Source organism: Oncorhynchus mykiss, chromosome 9 (genome assembly GCF_013265735.2).
Source record: "Oncorhynchus mykiss isolate Arlee chromosome 9, USDA_OmykA_1.1, whole genome shotgun sequence".
Taxonomy (NCBI): Eukaryota; Metazoa; Chordata; class Actinopteri; order Salmoniformes; family Salmonidae; genus Oncorhynchus; species Oncorhynchus mykiss.
The window spans coordinates 62,314,729-62,342,519 of NC_048573.1; the positions used below are offsets into that span (position 1 = coordinate 62,314,729).

At 40.5% G+C, this 27,791-nt stretch overlaps 3 protein-coding genes across 15 annotated transcripts in view; 2 read left to right on the forward strand and 1 right to left on the reverse strand.

The window, feature by feature from the left end:
• The window catches only part of LOC110532593 (arf-GAP with coiled-coil, ANK repeat and PH domain-containing protein 3), a 97,900-nt gene extending 88,945 nt beyond the window's left edge, over positions 1-8,955 (forward strand). Inside the window, exons 18-24 of one of the 3 annotated variants that reach the window (XM_036988610.1) lie at positions 267-368; positions 501-602; positions 773-1,005; positions 1,224-1,333; positions 1,758-1,868; positions 2,071-2,132; positions 7,040-8,955. In XM_036988610.1, coding sequence (XP_036844505.1) covers positions 267-368; positions 501-602; positions 773-1,005; positions 1,224-1,333; positions 1,758-1,868; positions 2,071-2,132; positions 7,040-7,146 — 827 coding nt within the window. In that variant the 3' untranslated portion in view covers positions 7,147-8,955. Of the gene's footprint in view, positions 1-266; positions 369-500; positions 603-772; positions 1,006-1,223; positions 1,334-1,757; positions 1,869-2,070; positions 2,988-7,039 lie in introns of those variants that run through there. The other 2 variants (XM_036988611.1, XM_036988612.1) reach the window with 2 other exon arrangements.
• LOC110532594 lies at positions 8,434-11,789 on the reverse strand. Of its 8 annotated transcripts, none has more exons than XM_021616625.2 (14): positions 11,527-11,739; positions 11,164-11,288; positions 10,968-11,031; positions 10,809-10,866; positions 10,589-10,694; positions 10,413-10,492; positions 10,175-10,254; positions 10,066-10,096; positions 9,697-9,803; positions 9,549-9,573; positions 9,360-9,464; positions 9,087-9,215; positions 8,831-8,954; positions 8,434-8,688 (listed from the first exon to the last, which is right to left on the reverse strand). In XM_021616625.2, exons 1-14 carry the CDS (start codon positions 11,702-11,704, stop codon positions 8,524-8,526), a joined length of 1,377 nt encoding a protein of 458 aa, XP_021472300.2. In that variant the 5' UTR covers positions 11,705-11,739; the 3' UTR covers positions 8,434-8,523. The 8 variants fall into 8 exon arrangements, with proteins under 8 accessions (XP_021472300.2, XP_021472294.2, XP_036844509.1 ...); XM_021616619.2 differs by having other exon boundaries at positions 11,143-11,309; XM_036988614.1 differs by having other exon boundaries at positions 10,066-10,254; positions 11,143-11,288; positions 11,527-11,789.
• A 472-nt stretch (positions 11,790-12,261) lies between these two features.
• On the forward strand, positions 12,262-26,056 carry LOC110532591 (homeodomain-interacting protein kinase 1). 4 transcript variants are annotated; one of them, XM_021616614.2, is made up of 18 exons: positions 12,262-12,711; positions 13,014-13,774; positions 15,396-15,587; positions 15,826-16,007; positions 17,838-17,961; positions 18,252-18,371; positions 18,876-18,962; positions 19,483-19,664; positions 20,090-20,231; positions 20,782-20,986; positions 21,278-21,396; positions 21,649-21,777; positions 22,697-22,866; positions 23,067-23,204; positions 23,426-23,593; positions 23,835-24,046; positions 24,166-24,299; positions 24,649-26,056. In XM_021616614.2, exons 2-18 carry the CDS (start codon positions 13,016-13,018, stop codon positions 25,048-25,050), a joined length of 3,465 nt encoding a protein of 1,154 aa, XP_021472289.1. In that variant the 5' UTR covers positions 12,262-12,711; positions 13,014-13,015; the 3' UTR covers positions 25,051-26,056. The 4 variants fall into 4 exon arrangements, with proteins under 4 accessions (XP_021472289.1, XP_021472290.1, XP_021472291.1 ...); XM_021616615.2 differs by having other exon boundaries at positions 22,700-22,866; XM_021616616.2 differs by lacking the exon at positions 21,649-21,777.
• The last annotated feature ends 1,735 nt before the right edge of the window (positions 26,057-27,791 follow it).

Sequence of the window (27,791 nt, forward strand, 5' to 3'; positions counted from 1 at the left end):
AGGGCACAACACTAAAAACAGGTGTTAACACACACACACACAGAGGTCTCCTAAGAGACCTTACAGTTTATCATAACACAATTTATTAACCCTTTAAAAGGTATGAGGCATTGGTTTAACCCCTTCATACCCTAATAGCTCTCCTGGCATGAGAGGAAGGTTACCTTCCTCATTTTCTCTTTGTATCCATATTCCTAATTGTGCTAAACAAAATGTTGACAATGACAACCCAGTACATTTAAACATTCCCTCGTTGTGCTTTACAGCCGCTTCAGCTCTAGAGAGAAAGTTCCGACGAGAGTCTCTGTTTTGTCCAGACGAGCTGGACAATCTCTTCTCCTACTTCGACACAGGACCTGGACCTCGTAGTAAGTTACCTACCCATCTAATATACAGACACTACACTCTAAACCACAGAGATACTTGAATCCTTTGTGGTGTGCAAAGTGAAATAGCTAGAAGCAACAGTGACTAACGTGTCCCTGGCTTGGCTCCTTTTGGCCCTGCAGGTCTGAGCAGTGACAGTGGCCTGGGCGGCAGTACAGACGGCAGCACAGATATCCTGGTGTTCGGCTCAGTGGTGGACAGTGTTACAGAGGAGGGTAAGAAGAGAAATACATACCTGTAAAGGATAGGATGGAAAATGAAATGTACAACATAGGTTCAGCCATCATATTTAGTATTAAAATGCCATTTTCATCCTTATTTGCCCTTGAGGGCATAAACTAAGTTGTATTGAATCCTAGTTGGAACTCTGCTGCTTCTCTCTCAGCAGAGTGTGAGGTGTCAGAGGACTCTAGCGGAGAGGCTGAGATGGAGCCAGAGACCGAGACCCAGTCGGACCCAGAGGATGGGCGTGAGCTCCACCCTGGGGCGCTGCTCTACAAGGCCTCCCAGGCACGCAACCTGCCCGTCATGGCTGAGGCACTGGCCCACGGGGCTGACATCAACTCCGTCAACGACGAGGATGATCGCAAGAGCCCACTCATACAGGCTGTGTTTGGGGTGAGTCATTGTAATGAAAGGCAGGTGTGTTCTTGGCACACTGGCAAAGGCAGTTCTAGTCATTCACAATAAATTACATGGACGCATTATGTTGAAACATCAATGTATACATCTATCCATACAGTATGTCTATGCATGATCATAATATTTTCTCACATTGTATTGTGCTTTATTTGGCAACATGGCGAGAGCCTCAGAACCTTTGTGTTCCATTCCAGGGCTCCTTGATAGCCTGCGAGTTCCTGCTCCAGAATGCAGCTGACGTCAACCAAAGAGACGCAAGGGGGAGGGGGCCACTACACCACGCCACATATCTGGGACACACAGGGTGAGTAGTGCCCAGGCATAACGCTTCCCTCTTCCTTACTATTGTCAATGTCTTGTTTTGAGCCACAAGTGAACATTTCCATGGCCAATTTTTATTTAACCTTTATTTAACCAGGCAAGTCAGTTAAGAACAAATTCTTATTTTCAATGACGGCCTGGGAACAGTGGGTTAACTGCCTGTTCAGGGGCAGAACGACAGATTTGTACCTTGTCAGCTCGGGGGTTTGAACTCGCAACCTTCCAGTTACTAGTCCAACGCTCTAACCACTAGGCTACGCTGCCGCAATGGTGTAGCATGCAAAGCTGATTATTGTTCAGTTATTTTCTACATTGTTCCTCGGTTTAGATAGCAAACAAGACAAAGATGCTGAGTACAGATTTGCTTCATGTTCACGTCTGATCTGTCTCCATGCTGCCCTCTACAGGCAGGTGTGTTTGTTCCTGAAGAGAGGAGCCACGCAGAACGACGAGGACGAAGATGGACAGGACCCTCTGAGTATTGCTGTGCAGGCAGCCAATGCAGACATCGTCACCTTGTGAGTTTGTGGGACACAACACCCTGTCCCTCAACTTACTCAGCTTCAACTACACACGATCCTTTAAAATACATATTATGACCAGAGGTTAGCATGGTAATCTACTGTAGCTCCTCACCTCTGGGAAGTTTAAGTGAATCCATCTAACAGTTTGTGTCCGATCCCTCCTTCCCTTCTCTCCCCCTTCCCTTTCTTCCCAAAGGTTGCGACTGGCCAAGATGAATGAGGAGATGCGGGAGTCAGAGGGACCGTTCGGCCAGCCAGGTCAATACCCCACCAGCAGCTCCACAGAACAGCAATATAAGAAATGCATACAAGAGTTTATCTGTCTCCACATAGCTGATTGCTAGAAGTCAATCACAATACCTAGTCCTGGTCCAATGAATCAAGCTTTCCCTTCAGATGATGGTTGGATGGGAAGCCAATAGTATACCAGGACTGTGGCAGCCCTGTGTGGAATCTTGTACAGGAAGGAACGTTGTCCAAAACACACCTTTCTTTGTCAGATTCCCCACAGGCTGCTGTCTGTGTTCTAGCCAATACTCTGGCTAACTAACGTTGTTCAAACGAGGCGGCACCAAAATATACCAACTACAATTCCCTCAGGCTCATCAACGTATAGGATGTCAGTATTATTAACTCTGTCATGATGTCAAACTGTACGGTTGACTTCATGGCTAAATTTGCTCAGAGTTAGTTAATTTGTCACAAATGGTTAGGGACCAAGTTTTTAATATGACTTCATAAGTTCATTTAAATCATATTTACTATACCATCTGTATCCTACTTATACCCATGTCAAGCCAAGTTAATTCAGCTGCTCTATATTTATTTGGAGAGGTGTTTGCTTGTGGTCTTCAAGGTATGGTGGTGCGCTCCTAACCAAAGACCAGATCTGGCCAATATGTTGCACATTACAGTGCATTCGGAAAGTATTAAAGTATTTTTCCCCCCTCATCAGTCGACACACAATACCCCATAATGACAAAGCAAAAGCAGTTTTTTAAAATTCTTTGCAAACGTATAAAAAATAAATGGAAATATCACATTTACATAAATATTCAGAACTTTTGAAGCACCTTTGGCAGCGATTACAGCCTACAGTCTTATTGGGTATGACGCTACCAGCTTGGTACACCTGTATTTGGGGAGTTTTTCCAATTCTTCTCTGCAGATCCTCTCAAGCTCTGTCAGGTTGGATGGGGAGCATTGCTTTACAGCTATTTTCAGGTCTCTCCAGACATGTTTGATCGGGTTCAAGTCTGGGCTCTGACTGGGCCACTCAAGGACATTCAGAGACTTGTCCCGAAGCCACTCCTGCGTTGTCTTAGCTGCTTAGGGTTGTTGTCTTGTTTAGAGTCGTTGTCCTGTTTGAAGGTGAACCTTCACCCCAGTCTGAATCCTGAGTGCTCTGGAGCATCAAGGTTTTCATCAAGGATATCTCTGTACTTTGCTCTGTTCAATCTTGCCCTTGATGCTGACTAGTCTCCCAGTCCCTGCCGCTGAAAAACATCTCCACAGCATGAGGCTGTCACCACCATGCTTCACCGTAGGGATGGTGCCAGGTTTCCTCCAGATGTAACACTTGGCATTCAGGACAAAGAGTTCAGTCTTGGTTTCATCAGACCAGAGAATATTGTATCTCATGTTTTGAGAGTCTTTAGGTGCCTTTTGGCAAACTCCAAGCGGGCTGTCATGTGCCTTTCGCTGCGGAATGGCTTGCGTCTGGCCACTCTACCATAATGGCCTGATTGGTGGAGTGCTGCAGAGATGCTTGTCCTTCTGGGAGGTTCTCCCATCTCCACAGAGGAACTCTGGAGCTCTGTCAGAGTGACCATCAGGTTTTTGATCACCTCCTTGACCAAGGCCCTTCTCCCCCAATTGCTCAGTTTGGCCGGGCGACCAGCTCTAGGAAGAGTGTTGGTGGTTCCAACCTTCTTCCATTTAAGAATGATGGAGGCCTTCAAAGCTGCATAAATGTTTTTCTACCCTTCCCCAGATATGTGCCTCAACACAATCCTGCCTCAGAGCTCTACAGACAATTCCGTCCACCTCATGGCTTGATTTTTGCTCAACATGCAATGTCAATTGTGGGACATTTATATAAACAATTGTGTGCCTTTCCAAACCATGTCCAATCAATTGAGTTTACCATAGGTGGACTCCAATGAAGTTGTAGAAACATCTCAACGATGGTCAATGGAAACAGGATGCACCTGAGCACAATTTTGATTATCATAGCAAAGGGTCTGAAAACAGATAAAAATAAAAAAACAGATACCTTATTTACAATACATTTGCTAACTTTTCAAAAAAACAATTTTAGCTTTGTCATTGAGGTAGTGTGTGTAGATTAATGAAGGAAATAATTTATTGAATCCATTTTTAGAATAAAGCTTCTAATGTAACAATGTGGAAAAAGACAAGGGGTCTCAATATTTTCAGAATGCACTGTAACTATCATCAACCAACCTGCTTATATAAGAATACCAGATCAGCATATGGTAGGTAGTCTTGTCAAGGGTAGACTATGAAAGCAGACATTCAACACATTCATTTTAAGGCCTGAAAGTCGTTGTCTTTGTATCTAGTCAGTTATTACAAAATTATTCATTCTGCTCCAGCGGTGTTGTGGCATGAGGTGGTTATTTAGTACACGCATGTTGTTTTAAAAAGGGGTAACAATGAAGCTAAATAATAACTGTGATTGAGAATGGATGATATATGGATTATATGTCATAAATGTGTACTGGTCTTGATGGAGACACTTTAAAGTAAAGCTTTTACATGGATTTTAAAGCAACATTATGCACTTTTCCTACCCATAATGATTTGAATTTATTTTGGGCATTTTAATTTACTAGTGTAGGTTTTTACCATCATTTATGAACTGCCTAGAGCAATAGTGCAATGATAGTTTAAATACAGATACTCTGTATTTCTTGTATTATGTTGAACAATATGATGCAGATGGTATTTTTTTAAACTGGATATATTTTGTTAGATTTTATTTTCCTGAGCTTTCACACACAAGGTCACTTAACCTTTACCGTCATTTCTTCATGTCTCTTTTTGGAAAAGACAACCACAACTCACAATCTTATAATAGAAACCTTACAAACTGCAATGAGATGGACCTTTTTAATATAATATTTAAACTGACATGTATTACAGTATTTGTATGTTTGCCAAACATTGACTTATGTTTGAGTCATGGCTATACAATATTAGATTTGTTCTGGGTTTCTTGCTTGAATAGTGCATGGGTTGCTGTTGCCCAGGTCTTTCAAAGCCCTGTTGGTTTTGTTTACTTCATTCATCCGTGTATGTTATATTTTGATATATTGTGTAATGATAACTGTGTAATGTGCTGCCAAATCATGACAACTGTACATAGTAAGACATTGTAAAGGTTAGATCTGTAGTCTATTGTCAAACTGAACCAGATATATTGGATAGAGTACCCCATAACATACAGGCATAGTTTGACTTTGACAGGCCATTTAGAACAGGAGAGAAAGCTTGGTCTATGTAAAGCTTTCTAGCTCCCCTGAATACCAACATAATACCCTGTTATGTAAGCACAGCCTGTGTACACACAGTCAGAGGATGACCAGTCCTCCATGTTTACCTTGATACTGTGCAGTTGCTTACTGACCTAACCACATGTTTACATCATGTTCCAGAGCTGAAATCATCTTGATCAGGAAATTACATTAGTTGTTCTTGCTGTAGGCTAGTAACAACTGATGTTTTAACATTGCGTTTGCTCGAGTTTACTTCAAGCCAAAGACCACATTACGTTCTTCAAGTAATTTATGAGCAGAAAATAAATAAGCAGTAAAAAAATAATAACTTTCGAATATGTCTGTTAAACTATCAATTTCATTCTAGTTTTGGCTTCTACTGTGCAGTACATGACAAAAAGAGTAGTAGTAGATTATATTAGACTCAATGAAAGATCTAGGGAACAATGTTATGACCAAAAAATGCCAATGATTTGCGTCAAGCCACTAAAGGTTTACATGTTGTACAGTACAGTGTATCGACTAAACCATAGGTTGACTAGGTGACTGCTATGCTGTAAATAGGCGAAACAATTATTACCACTTAAAACTGCTTGCTTGAAACATGCTAATTTAAACTTTGTCTTTAAAAAAATGTTTTTTTACTAATTACCTCTGTACATGTTGTTTGTATATTGTTTGTGAACAAGTCTCTGTATCTTTAATTAACTTACACTACCTTTATGTTAATTTCCTTTTCCTAATGTCTTCTAAAATGAGAAAATACTGAAAATAAATGGAAGATGTGACTCATTCAACACCTAACTTCTCCCGCTGCTTATTGCTTCATTTCTTCTGTTCTTTCTATAGCACTATTATAACACTCCCTCTGTCACTACAACGTAACACTCCCCCTGTCACTACAACTAACTGCATTAACCTGAACTGGCAATGCACTTATGAGTCAACCACTTAAAGTGGTTTGAAGATATAACAACATACCACACATTTTCAGAGATTAGAAAACCTGTCCTCCTACATTCAACTCAGTATGGATTCAAAAAGTATTTCTATGGTCAATCCAGTTTGCCCCATATTTAAAAAAAAATAACATTTAAAAAATTTAAAAAAAAGTTTTACACTTGTTTCAGCGCTTTATAAAATGTTTTCAATTTGTTTGATAAATCGATTCTCAACCGTTTATTTGAAAGGACTGTGAATTGGCCCCTGTAGTTGGTGTGCTGCTCATTTGCCCATTGATCATAAAATACCAAATAATCATAGATACACACAGCCACAGACTGGAATGTTCTTCTTCCCTCCTTTTTTAAATTAGTCTAGCTGAGAATTTCTCGGGGTAGAAAGGAGTTTGACTGGCGGTCGCCATGGTCACCAGAAAAGTAAAGCTTGATAATTTGGTAATAGATTGGGTGAAGCCTAGAGTCATGGTGCCTAGACTATGGTTTTGTTCCTCTGCTGATGTGTTATCTAGAATTGAGTGTCTGTCATTTTTAAAATATTTTTTTCAGGTTTTGAACAATCGATTTCATGTTTTTTTTCACACAAATTCCACATTATTTTATGGCAGGCCTACTGTTATTTACCAGATCAATTCAAATGCAATTCTTGAAGATAATGCTCTGTTACATTCCTATCCCTTTTCAGGAGACACTACTTACCTCGACATCTTCCGAGAGTTTTCTCACATGGCCTCCCACAACCCAGAGAAGCTGAAGCGGAGGAGTGTACATTTTAGACACTCCTTCAGGTAGCCCACAGATGGATGAGATGTCTGGGAGGTCATACTTGAAGAGTGCAACAGTCACTTTCCTTACATCATTACATATTTTAATAGTGTGTCTATCCACCTCATATTCAGAACCTGACTTTAGGAATCCTTTCAGATCCCCAACTCGTAAATGTTCTTCACAAATGAGAACCACTATTGCATTCTTTCAAATTGCCGTACTACAGGTACTATCTCTACTATTAATACCAATACTGACTAACACTAAATGACTTCACTCATCTTAATGGTGAAACCACTTCTGTCAACATGCACCTACAGTATATGGGAGCTTAGAAATGTTGCCTCAAAAACATAGGCCTACAGGTATGGGCGACGATATCAATAATTATTGTCACTGTTAAAAACATCTGTGAATTCTTAGATGCTGTTCATGACATGTATTACTTCTTTGACAAAAGATATTGATGCTTTCAGCAATTGGGAAGTATATTTTGTTGGAGAATGCTGTATGTTACAAATGTGTGAAATGCATATTCTGTCATCAAATCATTTGTTTTAATAACTTTTTGTAAAGTAGCCTGTACTTGCTTTATGAGGATTTGCTGGACTTGTCCTCTCCTATTAGCTGTATGACATTATTTTTAAGCGTTGTTGTTAAATGTTAACTTTAGATAAATCCAAGCACTAAACAATTTATTAACCTGTGTTCTAGATAGATATCAGGAGTTGTTGAGAATTATGATAATTCTTCTTTGTGTGCTCAGAACAGCTTGATTATTTTGTTCAATGAACCAGACTCACTATAGAAGGAATAACAGCATATAGTTTTTTTTGTGTGTAATGCATTCCTTTGGTCCATTTATTTCTTTCAAACTTGAATTAAGCAGCAATGTCTCTACACTATAGCCTATAGGCTTTCAGCTCACTTAGGATGAATAGACAGGGTTGTTTCCTTTGGATACCATCCAGTTCTTTGAAATGTGCTGTAATGTCAGTATTATTTTTCAAATAAGTTTTGTTTTTATCCTGGAACTATATGGAAGGTGATATTTGATTTCGACTATGCTGGTATAGTCTTAATATTTTGTTAAAATGTAATGTAGAATGTCTTTATATTCATACCACTATGCATTTCAATGCAGATATTGTATATAAACGCTGTAGAGGCAAAATGCTAATATATCTCAAAGGAATGTCATTTTGTCTTGAATATTTTAAATTGTGAAACTAAAGAAAGTCTCTAAAAACTGTGTTCACAGTGGTTCCTTGCCTGACTAACTACAACAATTACACAAGACTGATGTGTCCATATTTCTGAAACAAATTACATTTAATATAATTTAAACTAAAATAACAACCATTGGCTGGCAGCCCTCTGAGGATGACTTGAGTTTAAGAGTCAGGAGGCGTCATAAAAGGGCAGTTTGAGATACTGATACCAGTGCTTGAGTTGTCGGGGTAGGAGCTGGAAGACGTTCTCAGTGAGGAACATCAGAGCATCTTGCATGGCTGGTTGGAGAAGCTGATTCGATGGCAGAGAGAGAACAAGGAGACAAAATTTCTCCTATAAACAATAACAGGGTTTATTTTTTCACTAATGGTCAGGCTTACACTAATAATCCACAAACTCTGATACACTGACACAAGTGTTCAAAAATGTAATTTTCCATGAATCTATTCACTTCCAGAGAATTTGGAATGATTACCTTTGAGTAGGGCAACTTCTTGTGAGAGAAGTTGTGGAATTGGCCAATCTTCTGCAGGATGGTCCTGTACTCAAAGTCCCTGTCATCAGACAATTCTGAGACATCGCTCTTCAGGATTTCATACCTAAGAAAACATTTTAAAAGTAAACTAAAATACAACCAATGTCAAAATTTACTGTATTTCACATGAATTTTCCCATGAACAAGTGACATAGTAGGCTACTGTACATGTTGGTAACATAGAACTGAAACTCGCCAAAATAAAAGCGCAGATTTTGGTTCCCTGAGCTCATGTTTTAGTGAGGAGAGCAGCATAGGTAGGCTCGTCTCCTTCCTTGAGGCCATCAATGCATCCAGGAGAGTCCTCATTCTCTCCTCTCTGTGTCTAAACAAAACAAATGAAACATACTGAGACTATACTGTACATTTTTTCACTTGCATTTATGTTTTGATCAAACAATTTTTTTTTAAATGCGAGGAAAAGTCTAACATTACACAGGCCTATATTGGAATCATTACAACCGCTTACATTTTCTTCTCAAACATGTCTGTCTCCATCTGATTGTTCATAGATCTCTGAATTTCAATGAACTTTGTTCTGACACGTTCCAGCATATCATGTCTGTTCTTTGGTCTGAAAAAAATATGTGAAGATTGAATATCTATATTCTACTCTCATATTTCATTAATGTCTTAAACACTGGCCACTGATACTCACTTCTGAGGATCCTTCTCATATGTGGCTGTGGAAAGTAAATAGTCAATTTATAGTCAATTCAAACCGTTATATGCCGTTTATACTGAAGTGTCATTATATGGTCCTTATATATTTGTTATACTGCAAATCAAAATGGCTGTGTACTAACTGTTCTCATCCAAGAGCAGGTTCAGCCAAGGAGGTAGGTCCCCAGTTTCATTCTCTACCTCCTTTAGACCTGCCTTCCTTCTGAGTCCTAACTGGACAGGCTTACAACTGCAATGTTTTAAGGTGGAATTGACCATTAAACTTTAGTTAGCAAATACATTATTAATTAGGGGTGGCAGGTAGCCTAGTGGTTAAGAGTATTGGGACAGTAACCGAAAGGTTGCTGGTGTGAATCCCTGAGCCGACTAGGTAAAACCATCTGCCGATGTGCCCTTGAGCAAGGCACTTAACCCTAGTTGCTCTGGGTAAGAGCGTCTGCTAAATAAAATATAGATTTTAACCAATGTACTGTATGTATTACATTTCTTACCCAGCAAACTTAGCGGAGGGTGATTTTGGCTCTGAAAAACAAAAACAAAAAACATTAAAACAATGATAGTACCGGTATTCCCATGAAAATCTGTGGACAATTTTACTGCCTTGGTCTTGGTGATTGATGAATGACTCCCACAAGTCTGGGTTGATGTTCATGTCCTCAGGTGCAAATGGAATCAGACACCTGACAACATAGAATCACATCTGAAATATTTAAATAAAAAATTGCTTTTATTTGAATGCAGTTAAATCAAGCAGGTTACCATAAACTAGCTATTTAAGTTTTGTAAGTCAATGGGTATTGTAAGAGGTGATATATATAAATGGATTTAGTTTGGTTACCTCTGAGAGTTCTTCAAAAGAACATTGGTTTTATCTGTGTCTTTCATGATGATGTTCACATACCCACTTGCAAGAGGCAACTTGGTGAGAAATACACAACTTTACTGTACAATTGTGTAATTTATTACAACAATGAATGAACACTAAATGTCACACACAAATAAAGCAAATCTCACCAGTGTTTTCAGGTCTCTATTCCTCATGTTGGTTAAGCCACAAAGTATCTTGTAGATCCACTGAAGCTTCTCTATTATGTGCTCGTCCCTCCTGAATTTTATCCTTCTGTATAAAACGTAAAATATGATATTGACGGCCCTGAAGGACGGTTGTAGCATAGCCATTTAAGAAAGTGTTGGTGCAATAAAAAATGTGATTTGTTAAAAATCCTTTACGCACCTTAATATTTCCTCTTCTGCTGGAGCATGCTGCTTTATTGACATGGTGCATTCTATATCTTTATCAGCAGGGGACAGGGGAAGCGAAGGGAAGAACATAGTTGTCAACAACACAAACAGTGTTGGGACAGATATATTCCAAATGTTAGCATAGGCCTACCTGCAGCAATCTTGTCATTAGTAGATCTGGGTGAGGTTTTCTTTGGTATGGGTGGAAGTCTATCCTATTAAATACAATAAATACAAAAACGTGATGTTACATTAAAACTGTTCCAAGCTTTTAACAGAGCTCAGAGATTGATAGGTAATTCCTATTGAGTAGGTAGCTAAAATACCTGGTCCCTCAAGCAAATTACCAAGGGACGACCTGTGTTCAAAGCTTGTCTCATGGAGGACATCTCTTTGAGGTACTGTTTCAGATGTAAAAACCCATTTTCAGTTTGTGCGGCCATGGAGGGTAGAGATCTGACATGGTCCTCCTCTAAAAGAAAAGTAAACAAATCTATTTGGTGGAAAACATTAGACTGTGTTATAAGAGGGCTAACGTATCCCTTTAAATTTGCTAGCTAACTAACTACGTCACAGATTGTGTTTTGCTAACCTGGCTAGCTAGCTTGCTTATTTTATGATGGTTTCACACAACTTCTCTGAAGCAACTGAAATTAACATACTTTTACATTATTGTTGAATTTGCTTAAACGTTGGTTAACGTTTCTTACCTTTGCTGTGGTGTGCTTTGTTATTTATATTATGGCTAATGCTAAACCTTTTCGACATCTCCAAGGCCACCATCTGAGCATGCGCGTGGCACAAACGAGATAAGACAGTACAGTATGAAGATAAGCAGTTTCTGCCTATCCGATATAAATCCTTTATCACACTTGTAAGCGATTTCATGGCGACGTTAGCTAGCTAAACCACATATAGTGTTAGTTATAAAAAATGTTTGGCTAAACTCATTCTGGGGCGGCAGGTAGCCTAGTGGTTAGAGCGTTGGACTAGTAACCGAAAGCTTCGAAACCCTGAACAAGACAGATCCACTAGGCCGTCGTTGAAAATAAGAATTTGTTCTTAACTGACTTGTCTGCTAAAATGTAAATAAATTCGTACAAACGAAACAAGCAAAACGGCGCATGTGCAGATCTCAAATCAAAGGCACCCCTTCGATATAAAGTTGTTTTTAATGAAAACGTGTCAGTTTGTCATTTCCACGAGGTTGGCGTAATAACATGTTCAAATACTTAAGACGTTGTATTGAATCTAGGTTGTGCCTTTTAGATTTAGAGAAAAGTAATAACTAAGGAATAATTCTCTCATTGATTTCTCCAACCCCTGCTTGGTCTGTTTCGCAAGCGTTCACGAAATTCTCACGATGTGAGAAGTACCACTCTGTGGCAGTACCATGGGTTCTATTTCCTCGTTCCTCCTAGTCAAATATTTCATTTGGTCTCTTAAAAAGTGTATCTACCACAAACACCAAGCAGAGGCGGTGATGTTTCTTCTGATCTTTTCAATTATTGTTGCTGTTTAGTCTAAAATGTAATCCTGAGATTATTTTTAGGAGACTACAATTTATCACGCGCTTGTTTTCAATCCTTACGGTAATGCTGAAGCGCTTCTGGTGCTTAGGTATACGGTTGATTTGTTATGGCTTGATGGATGGGTCTTTCCTGCTGTTTTTGTAGTCAGTTTGACATTTTCTATGTGCCTCTAAAATTATGTGATGTCGTGTGATATCCTCGTGTTGTTATTATGTCCCGGTTGATGTTTTGAGATCTCGAGGGGAGATCTGCCTGAAGTTCGCATTAGCTGGAATCTTAGCTCTTATCTGCCTACAACTAGCTAGCTATGAGGCTTGCTGTTTTGGGAAATCGATCGGACCCGCAAGACTAAACCAAACACAGGTGACGTTTACCTATGCAATATATGTTATTTTCCAGTTGTTGACAAACAGTTTCCCATAAGCGTCCTTAGCCTAGCTAGTTCCTTTGGTCCGCATAACACACAGCCTGGGCCCGTAGATAGCAGGACACTTCGATTCAAACACTAACGTTAGCTAACGTTTGAGTTGTAATGCTGCTAAAATGATTTGAACTGTTTGATCTATTACAACAATGTAATATAGCTAGTTAACACCAGCTGTCAGTTTATGATGATAGAGAGGTAGCCAGCTTCCAGTAATCTCTCTGCCTCCCATTTTGTGTAGACATGGCTTCCCAGCTCCAGGTTTTCTCCTCTCCTTCAGTCTCCTCCAGCGCATACACTCGTACCAAGAAATTGAAAGTAGAGAACAGTGTGTGGGATGTGAGCGTCCAGGTGGGAGACAACAACTACACTTACTACCAGCAGCAGGGCCCCATCCAGGGAAATGGAAACACATCCTCCCCCTCTGCATCAAGTTTCAACCCAGCATACAACTCCTCCAACTCCAACCAGGGGTATCCATCAATGGGGGGAGGCTCCCGGGAGCAGACAGTCGTACGGGCGGCAGACAGCACAGGCAGTGCCCGAGGACCCTCTTCATCTTCCTCCTCTTCTACCAGTCACCATGTCAAGGATGCTGCATCCTCCTCCCAGCCAGGGGACCTATACCACAAGCAGTACAGTAACAGCCTGAAGAGGAAAAGTGAGGAGGTGGACAGCAGTGACAGTGTTCAGATCCTGGAGGAGCTCTCTGCCCCTGTGCTCTCCAACCGCCCCGCCGCTGGTGGGGGGACCACCACAGCCCAGTCCATAGCACATTCCACCTCCACCACTAAGAGTAGTAACTCCCACAGTGAGGGAGACTACCAGCTAGTGCAGCATGAGATCCTGTGCTCTTTGTCTAACAGTTATGAGGTGCTGGAGTTCCTAGGGAGAGGTACATTTGGCCAGGTGGCTAAATGCTGGAAGCGTGGCACCAATGAAATCGTGGCCATCAAGATCTTGAAGAATCATCCTTCATATGCCCGGCAAGGTCAAATTGAGGTTAGTGTCACTAAGCAGAAGTGACTTTCTTGTAAGCTTTAACCAGATAAATTAGTCTCTAGTCAGAGCTTCAATTGAATTTGAAAATTGTAGAGGTACCATGCATGTGTACATTTTGTAGAAGTTTGAGAAGGAGATGATATTAAAATAGTTTAACATATCTACAGTGCCTTCAGAAAGTATCCACACCCCTTGACTTTATCCACATTTTGTTGTTACAGCCTGAATTTAAAATTAATTTAATTTAGATGTTGTCACTGGCCTACACACAATACCCCATAATGTTAAAGTGGAATGATGTTTTCTGAAATGTTTACAAATGAATAAAACATGAAAAGCTGAAATGTCTTGGGTCAATAACTATTCAGCCCCTTTGTTATGGCAAGCCTAAATATGTTCAGGAGTAAACTTTTGCTTAACAAGTAAGTTGCATGGACATTCTGTGTGCAATAATAGTGTTTAACATTATTTTTTTAATGACCTCATCTCTATACCCCACACATACAATTATCTGTAGGATCCCTTAGTTGAGCAGTGAATTTCAAACACCGATTCAACCACATTTACCAGGGAGGTTTTTCAATGCCTTGCAAAGGGCACCTATTGGTAGATATCTTAAAAAAAAAAAAAATAATGTAGACCAGTCATTGACTATCCCTTAACATGGTGAAGTTTTTAATTACACTTTGGATGGTGTATCAATATACCCAGTCACTACAAACATACAGGTGTCCTTCCTAACTCAGTTGCCGGAGAGGAAGGAAACTGAGGATGGATCAACATTGTAGTTACTTCATAATCCTAACTTAAATGACATATTGAAAACAAGGAAGCCTGTGCAGATTACAAATATTGCAAAACATGCATCCTGTTTACAATAAGGCACTAAATTAAAACTGCTAACTTTATGTCCTGAATACAAAGTGTTATGCAGACACAACACATAAATGAGTACCGCTCTTCATATTTTCAAGCATGGTGGTGGCTGCATCATGTTATGTGTATGCTTGTCATCGCAAGGATTAGGGAGATTTTTTTTAGGACAAAATGGAATGGAACTAAAAACAAAGTCCAAGAGGAAAACCTGGTTCAGTATGCTTTCCAACAGACACTGGGAGACAAATTCACCTTTCAGCAGGAAAATAACTTAAAACATAAGGCCAAATACACACTGGAGTTGCTTATCAAGATGACATTGAATGATCCTGAGTGGCCGTTACAGTTTTGACTTAAATCAGCTTGAAAATCTATGGCAAGACTTAAAAATGGCTATCTAGCAATGATCAACAACCAACTTGACAGAGCTTGAAGAATGTATAAAGAATAATGTGCAAATACTGTACAATCCAGGTGTGCAAAGCTCTTAAAAACGTACCCAGAAAGACTCACAGCTGTAAAAGGTGACAGAGGTGTGAATACTTATGTAAATGAGATATTTCTGTATTTAATTTTCAATACATTTTCTAAAATGTAAAAAAACATGTTTGACTTTGTCATTATCGGTTATTTTGTGTAGATGGTTGAGAAAAAAAAATGGAATCCGTTTTGAATTCAGGCTGTAACACAACAAAATGTGGAATGAATACTTTCTGAAGGCTCTGTATCTGCCATCGTCCTGCAGGTGAGTATCCTGAGCAGACTGAGCACAGAGAACGCAGACGAGTTCAACTTTGTGCGTTCCTACGAGTGTTTCCAACACAAGAACCACACCTGTCTCGTGTTTGAGATGTTGGAGCAGAATCTCTATGACTTTCTGAAGCACAGCAAGTTCAGCCCGCTGCTGCTCAAGTCCATCCGGCCTGTGCTGCAGCAGGTATGATACAGTATAATTAATAGTCTTGAACACTTTTTTAGTACTGCACAATACTACGATATGCAAAATAACACAATACACTGTACATATTGCACGTTACCCATATCATACACATATTGTACAGCCATATACATAATACATACATATATGTATGTATATATATATATATGTGTATATATATATATATATATATATATATATATATATATAGTTTTTACATTGCCACGTATGTCATCAGGTGGCCACGGCCCTGTTGAAGCTGAAGAGCCTGGGTCTAATCCATGCTGACCTGAAGCCTGAGAACATCATGCTGGTGGATCCTCTCAGACAGCCCTACAGGGTGAAGGTCATCGACTTCGGCTCCGCCAGCCACGTTTCTAAGGCAGTGTGTTCCACCTACCTACAGTCACGCTACTACCGGTGAGTGCCAGTCAGGTTTGGGGTCAATTTCATTTAGATTCAGTAAATTCAGGAAGTAAACGGAATATTCCAATAAGTTAAATCGGCATTGGAATTACAATTTACTTATTGAATTGACTGAATACAAATTGAATTGAGCCCAACCCTGGTGCATGTGTCGTTTTGTGACACAAGAGTCTCAGTAGCCATGGATGTATTGCAGGCTCAATATTATGTACTCATGTTACCAACATGTCCAGTTTTTCAACCACTCCACACATTTCTTGTTAACAAACTAGTTTTGGCAAGTCGATTAGGACATTTACTTTGTGCATGACACCAGTAATTTTTCCAACAATTGTTTACAGACAGATTATTTCATTTATAATCCACTGTATCACAATACCAGTGGGTCAGAAGTTGACTGTGCCTTTCAACAACTTTGAAAATTCCAGAAAATGATGTCATGGCTTTAGAAGCCTCTGATAGGCTAATTGACATCATTTGAGTCAATTGGAGGTGTACCTGTGGATGCATTTCAAGGCCTACCTTCAAACTCAGTGCCTCTCTGCTTGACATGGGAAAATCAAAAGAAATCAGCTAAGACCTCAGAAAAAAAAATGTAGACCTCCACAAGTCTGCTTCATCCGTGGGAGCAATTTCCAAACGCCTGAAGGTACCACGTTCATCTGTACAAACAATAGTACGCAAGTATAAACACCCTGGGACCATGCAGCCGTCATACCGCTCAGGAAGGAGACGCGTTCTGTCTCATAGAGATGAACGTACTTTGTTGCCAAAAGTGCAAATCAATCCCAGAACAAAAGCAAAGGACCTTGTGAAGATGCTGGAGGAAACAGGTACAACAGTATCTATATCCACAGTAAAATGAGTCCTATATCGACATAACCTGGAAGGCCGCTCAGCAAGGAAGAAGGCACTGCTCCTAAACCGCCATAAAAAAAAAGCCAGACTACAGTTTGCAACTGTACATAGGGACAAAGATCGTACTTTTTGGAGAAATGTCCTCTGGTCTGATGAAACAATAATAGAACTGTTTGGCCATAATGACCATCGTTATGTTTGGAGGAAAAAGGGGGAGGCTTGCAAGCCGAAGAACACCATCCCAACCGTGAAGCACGGAGTGGCAGCATCATGTTGTGGGGGTACTTTGTTGCAGGAGGGACTGGTGCACTTCACAAAATATATGGCATCATGAGGAAAGGAAAATTCTGTGGATATATTGAAGCAACATCTCAAGACATCAGTCAGGAAGTTAAAGCTTGGTCGCAAATGGGTCTTCCAAATGGACAATGACCCCAAGCATACTTCCGAAGTTGTGGCAAAATGGCTTAAGGACAACAAAGTCAAGGTATTTGAGTGGCCATCACAAAGCCCTGACCTCAATCATATATAACATTTGTGGGCAGAACTGAAAAAGCATGTGCGAGCAAGGAGGCCTACAGTACAAACCTGACTCTGTTACACCAGCTCTGTCAGGAGGAATGGGCCAAAATTCACCCAACTTATTGTGGGAAGCTTGTGGAAGGCTACCCGAAACGTTTGACCCAATTTAAACAATTTAAAGGCAATGCTACCAAATACTAATTGAGTGTATGTAAACTTCTGACCCACTGGGAATGTGATGAAAGAAATAAAAGCTGAAATAAATCATTCTCTCTACTATTATTCTGACATTTCACATTCTTAAAATAAAGTGGTGATCCTAACTGACCTAAGGCAGGGGATTTTTACTACGATTAAATGTCAGGAATTGTGAAAAACTGAGTATAAATGTATTTGGCTAAGGTGTATGTAACCCTCCGACTTCAACTATATGTGTTGTTGCAGGGCGCCAGAGATCATCCTGGGCCTTCCCTTCTGTGAAGCTATAGATATGTGGTCTCTGGGCTGCGTCATTGCTGAACTGTTCTTGGGTTGGCCTCTTTATCCTGGTGCCTCAGAGTATGATCAGGTCAGCAGCACCTCTTCTACTTTTTGTGAGACACGACACTGTCATCCATCATTGACATGTATTTGTTTCCTTCATTTTGTCGAAGTATCAGTCATACATGAAGTGGCTGGTTTTCCAGACACAGATTAAGTGTAGTCCTGGACTAAAGTGTGTTCAGTGGAGATTCCCATTTGAAGTGTTTTCTAATCCAACACTAGGCTTAATCAGTGTCTGGGAAACTGGCCCTAAGTCTGTTTGTGACCAATCTCTGATTAACACTGTTGCTGTTGCTTTTCTCTTGGCTTCATCAGATCCGGTACATCTCCCAGACCCAGGGCCTGCCTGCTGAATACCTCCTGAGTGAAGGCACCAAGTCCAGTCGCTTCTTTAACAGAGGCCCTGACTCCAGCTACCCCCTATGGAGGCTCAAGGTACAGTAGGTAACATATTAGGAATCAGAATGTTGATAATAACATGTTTATAGCTAATTATGTTTCAAGTTGTAATTTTTTTTAGTTGTATGTACAGGATATACATGGTATATACCTTCAAACGAAATGCTTACTTGCAGGTTCCTTCTCGACAATGCAACAACAATAAGAAATAATACAAGATAAGAATACGAACATAAAGTAAATGGCTCAGTAGAATAGAATACATTTTTTGCAAAAGTAAAATACAGAAGGCACATTTAACGTACAATATTTACACATGTATTAGAGAAAGGGGGGATTGAAGGGCTGGTGTTTAAATTGTTCAGGGCAAGTGTTTAAATTGTTCAGTATTAGCAATAGTGGATACGAGTATTGTAGTGGCAATTGTGATGTGTGGGTGCATATTGCTGAAATATCTTGTTCACTGATGTATATTGTACAGTACCTTTTAATAGTATTTTTAATTAAATGTTTTATTTTACGTTTTCTTTTTGTCTGTAGACACCTTCAGAGCACGAGGCGGAGCTGGGGATAAAGTCAAAGGAGGCTCGGAAATACATCTTCAACTGTCTGGATGATATGATGCAGGTGAGGGTGACTAGGTCGCCATTCATTCTATAAATCCACTCGTCATTAATCCATTACTATTTTTGTATTAGGCTATGCTTATAAATTGGTATGTTTCATATCTCTAATTTATTTGATCTCTTCAGAGTAGACTTGGATGTTTAAAGATGCAATATGCAACTGTCATTCGGTTTGAAAGCAAGTCTAAGAAGCTGTATATCTGTTCTATGCACTATTTCTATGCTTCCCGTTCTTAAGTTTAGTTGTTGCGTCTTTTACTTTCTGCTTTGTACACCAGATTCAAACAGCTGAAAACAATATTTTTGGTTATGGAAAATATATTTCACAGCGTTTTAAAAATAAAATATTAATAATTAAAGACGGTACAATGATTCTCTACACTATGCTTGCTTGTTTTGTCACATAAAACTGAAATTAGTCGAATTTTAGCAACCAGGAAATGGTGGAGCGATTTCTGCATAGTGCATCTATAAATGTTTACATTTTAGTCATTTAGCAGACTTTCTGTATGTTGTGGCAGGTGAACATGACTAGTCTGGCGGGGACTGACATCCAGGCAGAGAAGGCGGACCGGAGAGAGTTTATTGACCTGCTGAAGAAGATGCTAACGCTGGACGCAGACAAACGCATCACCCCCATGAAGACCCTCAACCACACCTTCGTCACCATGACCCACCTGCTGCACTTCCCTCACAGCTCACAGTAAGTAGAGGATCATCAGGACTATCGTATTGTGGCATTTATGTCAAATTAAATTTTATATCAATTGTTTGGCCTAAGAGCTCTTACGCACGATAGCCCAGGATTAAGACAGCTTGGCAAATCTCCTTGTTTTTCTCTCGAGATAAAATGTGTCATCAAATCAAATGTATTTATAAATCCCTTTTTACATCAGCAGTCACAAAGGGCTTATACAGAAACCCAGCCTAAAACCCCAAACAGCAAGCAATGCAGATGTAGAAGCACGGTGGTTAGGAAAAACTCCCCAGAAAGACAGGAACCGAGGAAGAAACCTAGAGAGGAACCAGGCTCTGAGGTGTGGCCAGTCCTCTTCTGGCTGTGCCAGGTGGATTTGCTCCACCTGCTCCTTTAGATTCACATATGCCTTGATATTTCTTATTTTTCAGTGTGAAGTCGTGCTTCCAGAACATGGACATTTGCAAGCGAAGGGTCAACCCTTTCGAGAGTGGAAAGAATCTGTTTTCTAGCAGCAACACCCCCAGTGCAGCTACAAACCTCACTGTTACATTTAGCAGCCAGCACAACCAGGTGAGAACTGTTGTGGAAATTACACAGGGACACTAAAAGTTCATCTTAAATGAATCATTATTGTCAGCGCGCTGGAGGTTCCAACAAAGGTAATGCACCATAGTGAACGTCTGTCTGTCAGAAACTCAGACAAGTTACATTTGCATGATTTAGCATAACTAATTAATCATGACTGTTTTGTTTCATTCATGTGACCGACCAATACCTCACTTCTTATAAGCTGAGACCTTGAAACTGAGATATCTTTCGTTCTCAAAACAAGGTCTGGGTGTACTGCCAAATTGCAGCTACTGATAGTGAGGATTCGTTCACTCAAGTCACTTGCATGAACACAGAAATTGGTTTATAGAACAGCACATGAATAGAACACAGAAATTACTTAGAAGAAAAACACATTTTCATCACAGTACTAAGGATCTTTTTCCCCTTAAGCTAATATCTTTTATCATCAGACTTACTCAGCATGTCCTAGCATAAATATTTTACAGCACGTAAAGTGTGAAAGTAAAATGTGATGAATAGTTATTTCATGTTATCCACACCATGTCAGGTGGCGTCAACCGGTGGCCAGTCCCTGTCCCTGAGCAGCAACGTCCCTCTGCTGAACTACCAGTCGGGACTGTATCAGCAGGCTACTATCAACATCCCAGGTCTCCACCAGCAAAGTGTCCCTCTGCAGACCAGACCCACCCAGCTGTGTGGCCAGGCAGAGCCTTTCCAGCAGACTCTCATAGTCTGCCCACCCACCATCCAGGGTGAGAACAGATGGGGCAGGGTTATAATGTTATAAGTATAGTTTGTTTGCCTCTCTTACTGAACTCAAATGAAGACCAAATTCATGTCGCAGCTAAGTACATAGGTTGTAATGTGGGAGACCGCTTTCAGTGATACATGTTGTGTAGCCTTATGTGATGTAATAACACAAGAGGATCTGAACTTCATAATGTTGTCCAATTGTCCCTAGTTAGATGTAATGTCTGCAGTTTGCATCTGCAGAGCTGTATGCATGACATTGTAACTAATCTACCGCCTTCCTTTCTTCTTAGGCCTCCAGTCATCCGGTAAACACTCTGGGTTCCCAGTAAGGATGGATAACTCTGTTCCCATGGCGCCCCAGAACCAGTCCACTCAGCCTCTGCATCTCCAGCCTGGAATGCTCACACAGGTACAGCAAGACTGAGTGCTGTATGACTACCCACCACAGCTTGACTCCATATGTGTCCATTGAAATCCTATGAATAACCAGAGTAGTATTGACAGGATTCCTCACACCAAGGTGTTTAGCCTCCTTAACATCCTCTCCTTTCTTTGGGAATCAGTCTCCGACTGATTGGTGAAGGGATGTGGAGATCGGATTGACCTTCCCTGTCCATTTATCTAACCCCTACATCCCTCCCTCAAACCTCCTCCCCACCAGCAATCCTGCAATCCATTGATGGTAGCCACCCTGCAAGCCCCTGTGGCAGGAATGGCCCCTCTGTATTCACTGCCCCTGGGCTGTGGGGCTGGAAGGCCTGGCCTACTGGAACAGAGCCCCACCATGCTGGTAAAGCACTGTCACTAATACCCCGTTGCCCCTTTCTCCTCCGACACATGTCAGGGGTGGGCAGAGCATGGGATGCATGTACTGCTGCTAACTCTGGTCTGTGCTTATGCTTGCAGCATCTCATCTCGCCTTTTCTCTTCCCCTTCCAAAAAGAGAGATGTTGTATTATGATACAGAGACAGCTGAAGTTTCTGGAAGTCTTGCTGAAATGTAAATAGATTCAACCAAATGTAAATTTGCACTTCATCACTTCAACCTTTGGAATCCCTGTTGATTGAAAATATCAATGTTGTTGCTTTGGTCCTGGAATCGTGCAGCAAACATTAGAAATACCATCTTAGAATGCTGATTGTCTGTCATGCTTCTCTTAACAGATTACTCTTGAGTTTCAGGTTTTAAACCACCTTCTCAGTTCCACAGCACTGTCTTCCAGGGCTTGAGCTTGGCTTGAGAGAATGAACAGTTTTCCTCTGCTAGTTGGAGTGCCTGTTTAATGTTGTTTTGATTTCAAACATATTTCCCTCAGCAGTAACTATTGAGGTTTTCTCTGTTCGGGTCATGCTTTGGAAGTCCGGGGAACAGAGAACAATCATAGAATGTTTTTCTTTCCCCTTTGAATTTGAGCTTGACTCAGTGGGGGCATGCTGGATGCCTATAGCTTTCCATGTATGACAGGAGCAGACACTGAATCATGTCTGTCTGCAAACTGCATGTGCTTGTCATGCCTCTTCCCAGTGGTTCTTGTAGAATCCACACCCAACCTGTAATGGTCTGACTCATACTCACATGTAGCACAGCATTTTTCTATTTCCCTTAAAACAGACTGTTCAACTTGCTTTCATTGATCTCAGTATTAGTTGTTTTAGAAGCAAACCTAGAATAAATCACTTTGTTTGTTTTTGTCTGTGTGTGTGTACAGCAGGGCTGGCCAGCAGGCACCCAGCAGATCCTCATCCCCTCCACGTGGCAGCAGATGCCAGGTATGTCCATCCACAACCCCAGCCAAACCCAGACTCTGGTCCCTGACTCCCCCATGGGAGCCCCCCTCTCTGGGGGAGACAGCTCAGGACAACAGGCCTCACACTGGAGGTGAGTACTGCAGTGCTGTCCCTCTGGGCACTAAGGCCATATCATTGTCCAAATTGCAGAGGAAGCCCTAATTTGATATTTTCTGACATTATTTTGTATCTAGGTTACAGTATGTGGAGACGTTAGATGGTTCAGATAATATTGTGTTGTACTGATTCAGATATGCTAGGGAAGCTAATTACAAGTTGTTGTCATGCCAGGGGTCGTCATGGCAGTCATTACCATGGCATCAAACAGCAGGACCATACACTGGGGCGTCATGCACCTGCGGCCCAGTTCCAAGCAAGATCTCAGCAGGGGAAAAGGTCTAAGGCTCGACATGCCGACAGTAGGGCCAGGTAAATTTCAACCCAATGGTCAGGTCCAAGAATACACACTTTATTCATACTCTTGTATACTGTATGGTTCTCTTCCTCATTAGGTATGTGATTTATATGAATCAGTGATACCCCGTTGCCCCTTTATGATTGAGGACTTTCAGATCAACACAAACTTTTTTAAAGCACATTGAAACATCTCAATATACTTTCCTGTTATAATGACATTTGTCCCTTTGCAGGCCTGTGTTGTCTCTGCAGACAGCCGCCCCTATGGTCCACAACACACCACTGCCTGCCTTGAGTGGTGATCCAATTATCATCTCTGATACTCCCAGCCCTGCTGTCAGCATTATCACTATCCATAGTGACACAGAGGACGAGGATGACGGGAAGTTCCCTGCTGCCAGGTGAGGTCACATCCTGTGTATTCTAATGTATCCACCTAATGTGTGAATGAATGAGAGACAATGGAGATACGCTGCTGTTTTGTTAAGTAGCTTAAACCAGCACCCTGGATGACCCTGGCTTTAGTCTCAATCCCTCGGGTGCGTGTGTCTGTGTGTCTCAAGGGGTTGGGTTGAAAGCAAAAGAGGAATTTTTGTGTTCAAAAAGAAAACGATAAAGTTTTCTTCCTCTTTTCTGTCACAGCTCTGGTGCTAACCAGCGGGCCAACGTGATTAGCTGTGTGACAGTCCACGACTCGCATGACTCTGACTCGTCCACCAGCAGTCCCCTGAGCCCCAAGGGCCTGGCCAACAGCTCCTCCTCGTCCCAGACCTCCCACTCCTTCTCCAAGTCTCTAGCCATCATCCTGCCCTTAGTGAAGACCCAGTCTGGGGAGAGCAGAGTACAAAAAACAGGTTGGCGTGGTAACACACCTCCAGTCTAGTGTTCCCCCTACTATTGTATAGGTTGAGCTGCCCACCTCCTTAGTTTTGTTGCCTTTCACCTTAAAAAAATTGGTTTTATTGATTTTCAGATAAACCTGCTAATGTCTCTGGTAAATCCAAGAAGGGGACAGCTCAGCAGTCCAGCAGGGCAGGAAGGACCTCCAGCTCTGATCGCAACCAGAGTGCCACAACTAGCAGATCCCAACCACTCAACCTGAGTCAGGTAAGGGTATATGGTTGATCTCAATTGTCATGTCTTAGGGTTTTTATTTAAAATGTAGTTATCTAGAATGTGAATGAAGGTAAGGTGTATATGGGGTGGCAGGTAGCCTAGTGGTTAATAGCGTTTGGCCAGTAACCAAAAGGTTGATAGATCGAATCCCTGAGCTGACAAGGTTAAAAATCTGTCGTTCTGCCCCTGAACAAGGTAGTTAACCCACTGTTCCTAGGCTGTCATTGAAAATAAGAATTTGTTCTTAACTGACTTGCCTAGTTAAATAAAGATTAAATGAAATAAAAATGTAAATGTAAAATGTGAATGAAGTGATATAAATTGTAGCCAATGTTTTCAGCTCCAGGTACAGCAGTCTGTGATGTCATCATCACAAGACCGAACAGGAGGCAACAACAGCTCCTTGCCCCGTCAGACCACTTACCCTCCTCCCATCTCCTCCAACTCCTCTTACCGCCTGCACGAGGCTGCCTCCATCTTCACCTCTACCCCGAACCTGTACGCCTACCCTGCCTCTGCCGCCCTGGCCTCTGTCTCCCAGGCCGTGGACCAGCTCCATGCCGGCGGCTCTTCTCGACATGCCCGGCCCAATGGGCCCTACTCCTCCCTGGGGCTCCTACATGCCCAGGGACAGTACCACCACCAGCAGCAGCTGGCGGCCCAGCCTTACCCCGTTCCCCGATCCAGCGCGGCAGCCTACCAGCTAAGCCAAAGGAAGCTCAGTCAGTACCCCTACCTGTGAAGAATAGAAGCTGCCTGAGACAGAACCATAGAAATATAATCTGTGGACAGATCAGCTCTCTAGCCCAGCGGAAGACCAAATGGAGACCAAGATTATAAAGGTGCCCAACTGCACAAGTATAGCACTGGGACAATGATTTGTCATGTTTTTTAAATGTGCAATTTATTAAGACCTTCTTTAAAATTTTAACAGCTTTGTTGGCAATTTCCTGATTTCAGAGACGGTTTTAACGTGGTAAATATGAGTTTTTTCCCTTTCGCTTTTTTCCCCGTTACTTAAATTAAGCACACTTATGTTAACAAAAAGTATTTAGACATTTCTTCTATGTAAAGCCAGTATTTCGTTTTTGAATATCTTTGTTTTTAGAATAATAAGCTTATAATAGCCTACCTGTCAAAAGCACTAACCATTTGTGTCCTTTATGCCATTATGACAATTTATTTCCATTGTTATTTTCATCATGTACTTCTGCTAATCAAATTGTATATTATAATGTTCCTTTTATTCATTTGCTTTTAGCATTTTTTTGTGTCTATACATTACAAATGACCCTGAACAGAGTTGGTCTCTGTTATAAATGTTTTGTGTTTATGTTTGTTAAAAAATACAGATGAAATTTGTTGACAAAATCACCTTATCTGAAACTTCTGACATTGCCGTTTGCAAACATGAATCTTTTGTGTTTTTCTCCAGCCTGTCACTGAGGCGCTTGTCAAAGGCCCTTGAATTTGAAAGTGCTGCTCACATATTCCACACATCACATTAATAATCTCATCACCACTTTAAGCCTATTGATAGGCTCCTGTCAACCTTGAATTCATTTGGTGAATTGTGTTGAATCTGATGGTGATTCATGAGTATATAAATAGATGTTGGATATAGAGTTGATGGTTTTGGTGACATGATGGTCGTTCATACAATCATACTATTATAATGTGAAGTGCTACATAGAACAGACAGTACACCTTAATCATCATATAGGCAATAAAATGGTTTTTAAGATGTATACTGTGGTACTGTATTTTTGCAAAAGATCTATAATGCTTTTTGTTAATAAGCTATATATATAACAGAATATATACTTTCATACAAAACAAATCTATAGAATGAAGCGGATACTTCTATTTGTTTGGTTGGCCCTGGCTGATCCGGCTTGCTCACATCCTCCCAAATGGCGATCAGATCGGCTAGGAATGTCAATGATAAATTGATTCCTTTCATTCTTGCTATGTTCCAAGAAACAATAGAAAAGGGGGAGTTACCGGCTTCCTTAAAGCAAGGTGTAATTACTTTGGTTCCCAAACCTAATAAGGATAGTCTTTATATAGACAACTGGAGACCTGTTGAATAATAGCCTGTTGAATAATGATGGGAAATGATTTGCCCTTGTATTTGCTAAGAGGTTGAAACAAGGCTTGTATCATATAATTGATGAAGAAAGAACAATCTGGCTTTATGCGTGGTCGACACATTAGTACGTTTTTATTTTTATTGGTTACTCAAATTATGACTCTTCATATCAAGACAGGGAATTTGCAAGGTGTTTCAGCACTTGGAAATGAATTTAAACTATGTCAACTGGCTGATGATACCACCATATTTTTGAGAGACAGGAATGAGGTTTCTAAAGCAGTTTCCTGTATTGGAGACAATTCCTTAGTTTCGGGTTTGAAAATTAATATCAATAAGTCAAGTCTTATTTCCACTCAAGGATTGTGTTTTACAGGAAGGACATCTATTAGGACATCTACTTTGTGCATGACACAAGTAATTTTTCCAACAATTGTTTACAGACCGATTATTTCACTTGTAATTCACTGTATCACAATACCAGTGGGTCAGAAGTTTACATGCACTAAGTTGACGGTGCCTTTAAACAGCTTGGAAAATTCCAGAAAATTCTGTCATGGCTTTAGAAGCTTCTGATAGGCTAATTTACATCATTTGAGTCAATTGGGGGTGTACCTGTGGATGTATTTCAAGGCCTACCTTCAAACTCAGTGCCTCTTTGCTTGACATCATGGGAAAATCAAAAGAAATCAGCCAAATACCTCAGAATTTTTTTGTGGAAGGCTACCCGAAACATTTTACCCAAGTTAAAAATTAAAGGCAATGCTACCAAATACTGATTGAGTGTATGTAAACTTTTGACCCACTGGGAATGTGATGAAAGTAATAAAAGCTGAAATAAATCATTTTCTATACTATTATTCTGACATTTCACATTCTTAAAATAAAGTGTTGATCCTAACTGACCTAAAACAGGGAATTGTTACTAGGATTAAATGTCAGGAATTGTGAAAAACTGAGTATAAATGTATTTTGCTAAGGTGTATGTAAACTTCCGACTTCAACTGTACAATGGGGGAAAGCATGGAAAATTGCTAATAAATGTTGTATCAGTAAGGTAAAGGAAGTTTCATTTAAAATGTTACATAGAATTTATCCTTTTGGAAAGACTAAAGCTGAATATCTAAAAAGCAAGCTGAATATTGACTATAAATGTGATTTCTGTGGAATGGAGACCCTGTATTTATAGTAGAATATTTTGGATTGACATTCAGAATTTTATTACAAAAAAATAGGACCGGTTATACAATTTGATGGTTTTGATATAATGATTTATTTCAGAAATTCTGACATTGATGAAGATGTAGTGTTTTTAATTCAACTGCTAATAATATTAGGTAAATTTCATAATCACAAATGCAAATGGTCTAATTCAAAACCTAACTTTTTTC

What these genes read in the sequence shown, in the direction of transcription:
- LOC110532594 (XM_036988613.1), bottom strand. Translation starts at nt 11,704, where the DNA reads ATGAAATCGCTTACAAGTGTGATAAAGGATTTATATCGGATAGGCAGA. An exon ending in CAAAGCACACCACAGCAAAG is followed by an intron (nt 11,310 to 11,526) that starts GTAAGAAACGTT and finishes TCCACCAAATAG; the next exon opens with ATTTGTTTACTTTTCTTTTA. An exon ending in ATAGAGACCTGAAAACACTG is followed by an intron (nt 10,493 to 10,588) that starts GTGAGATTTGCT and finishes TTTCTCACCAAG; the next exon opens with TTGCCTCTTGCAAGTGGGTA.
- LOC110532591 (XM_021616614.2), top strand. Translation starts at nt 13,016, where the DNA reads ATGGCTTCCCAGCTCCAGGTTTTCTCCTCTCCTTCAGTCTCCTCCAGC. An exon ending in ACCCCCTATGGAGGCTCAAG is followed by an intron (nt 18,372 to 18,875) that starts GTACAGTAGGTA and finishes TTTTGTCTGTAG; the next exon opens with ACACCTTCAGAGCACGAGGC. An exon ending in TTAGCAGCCAGCACAACCAG is followed by an intron (nt 20,232 to 20,781) that starts GTGAGAACTGTT and finishes ACACCATGTCAG; the next exon opens with GTGGCGTCAACCGGTGGCCA.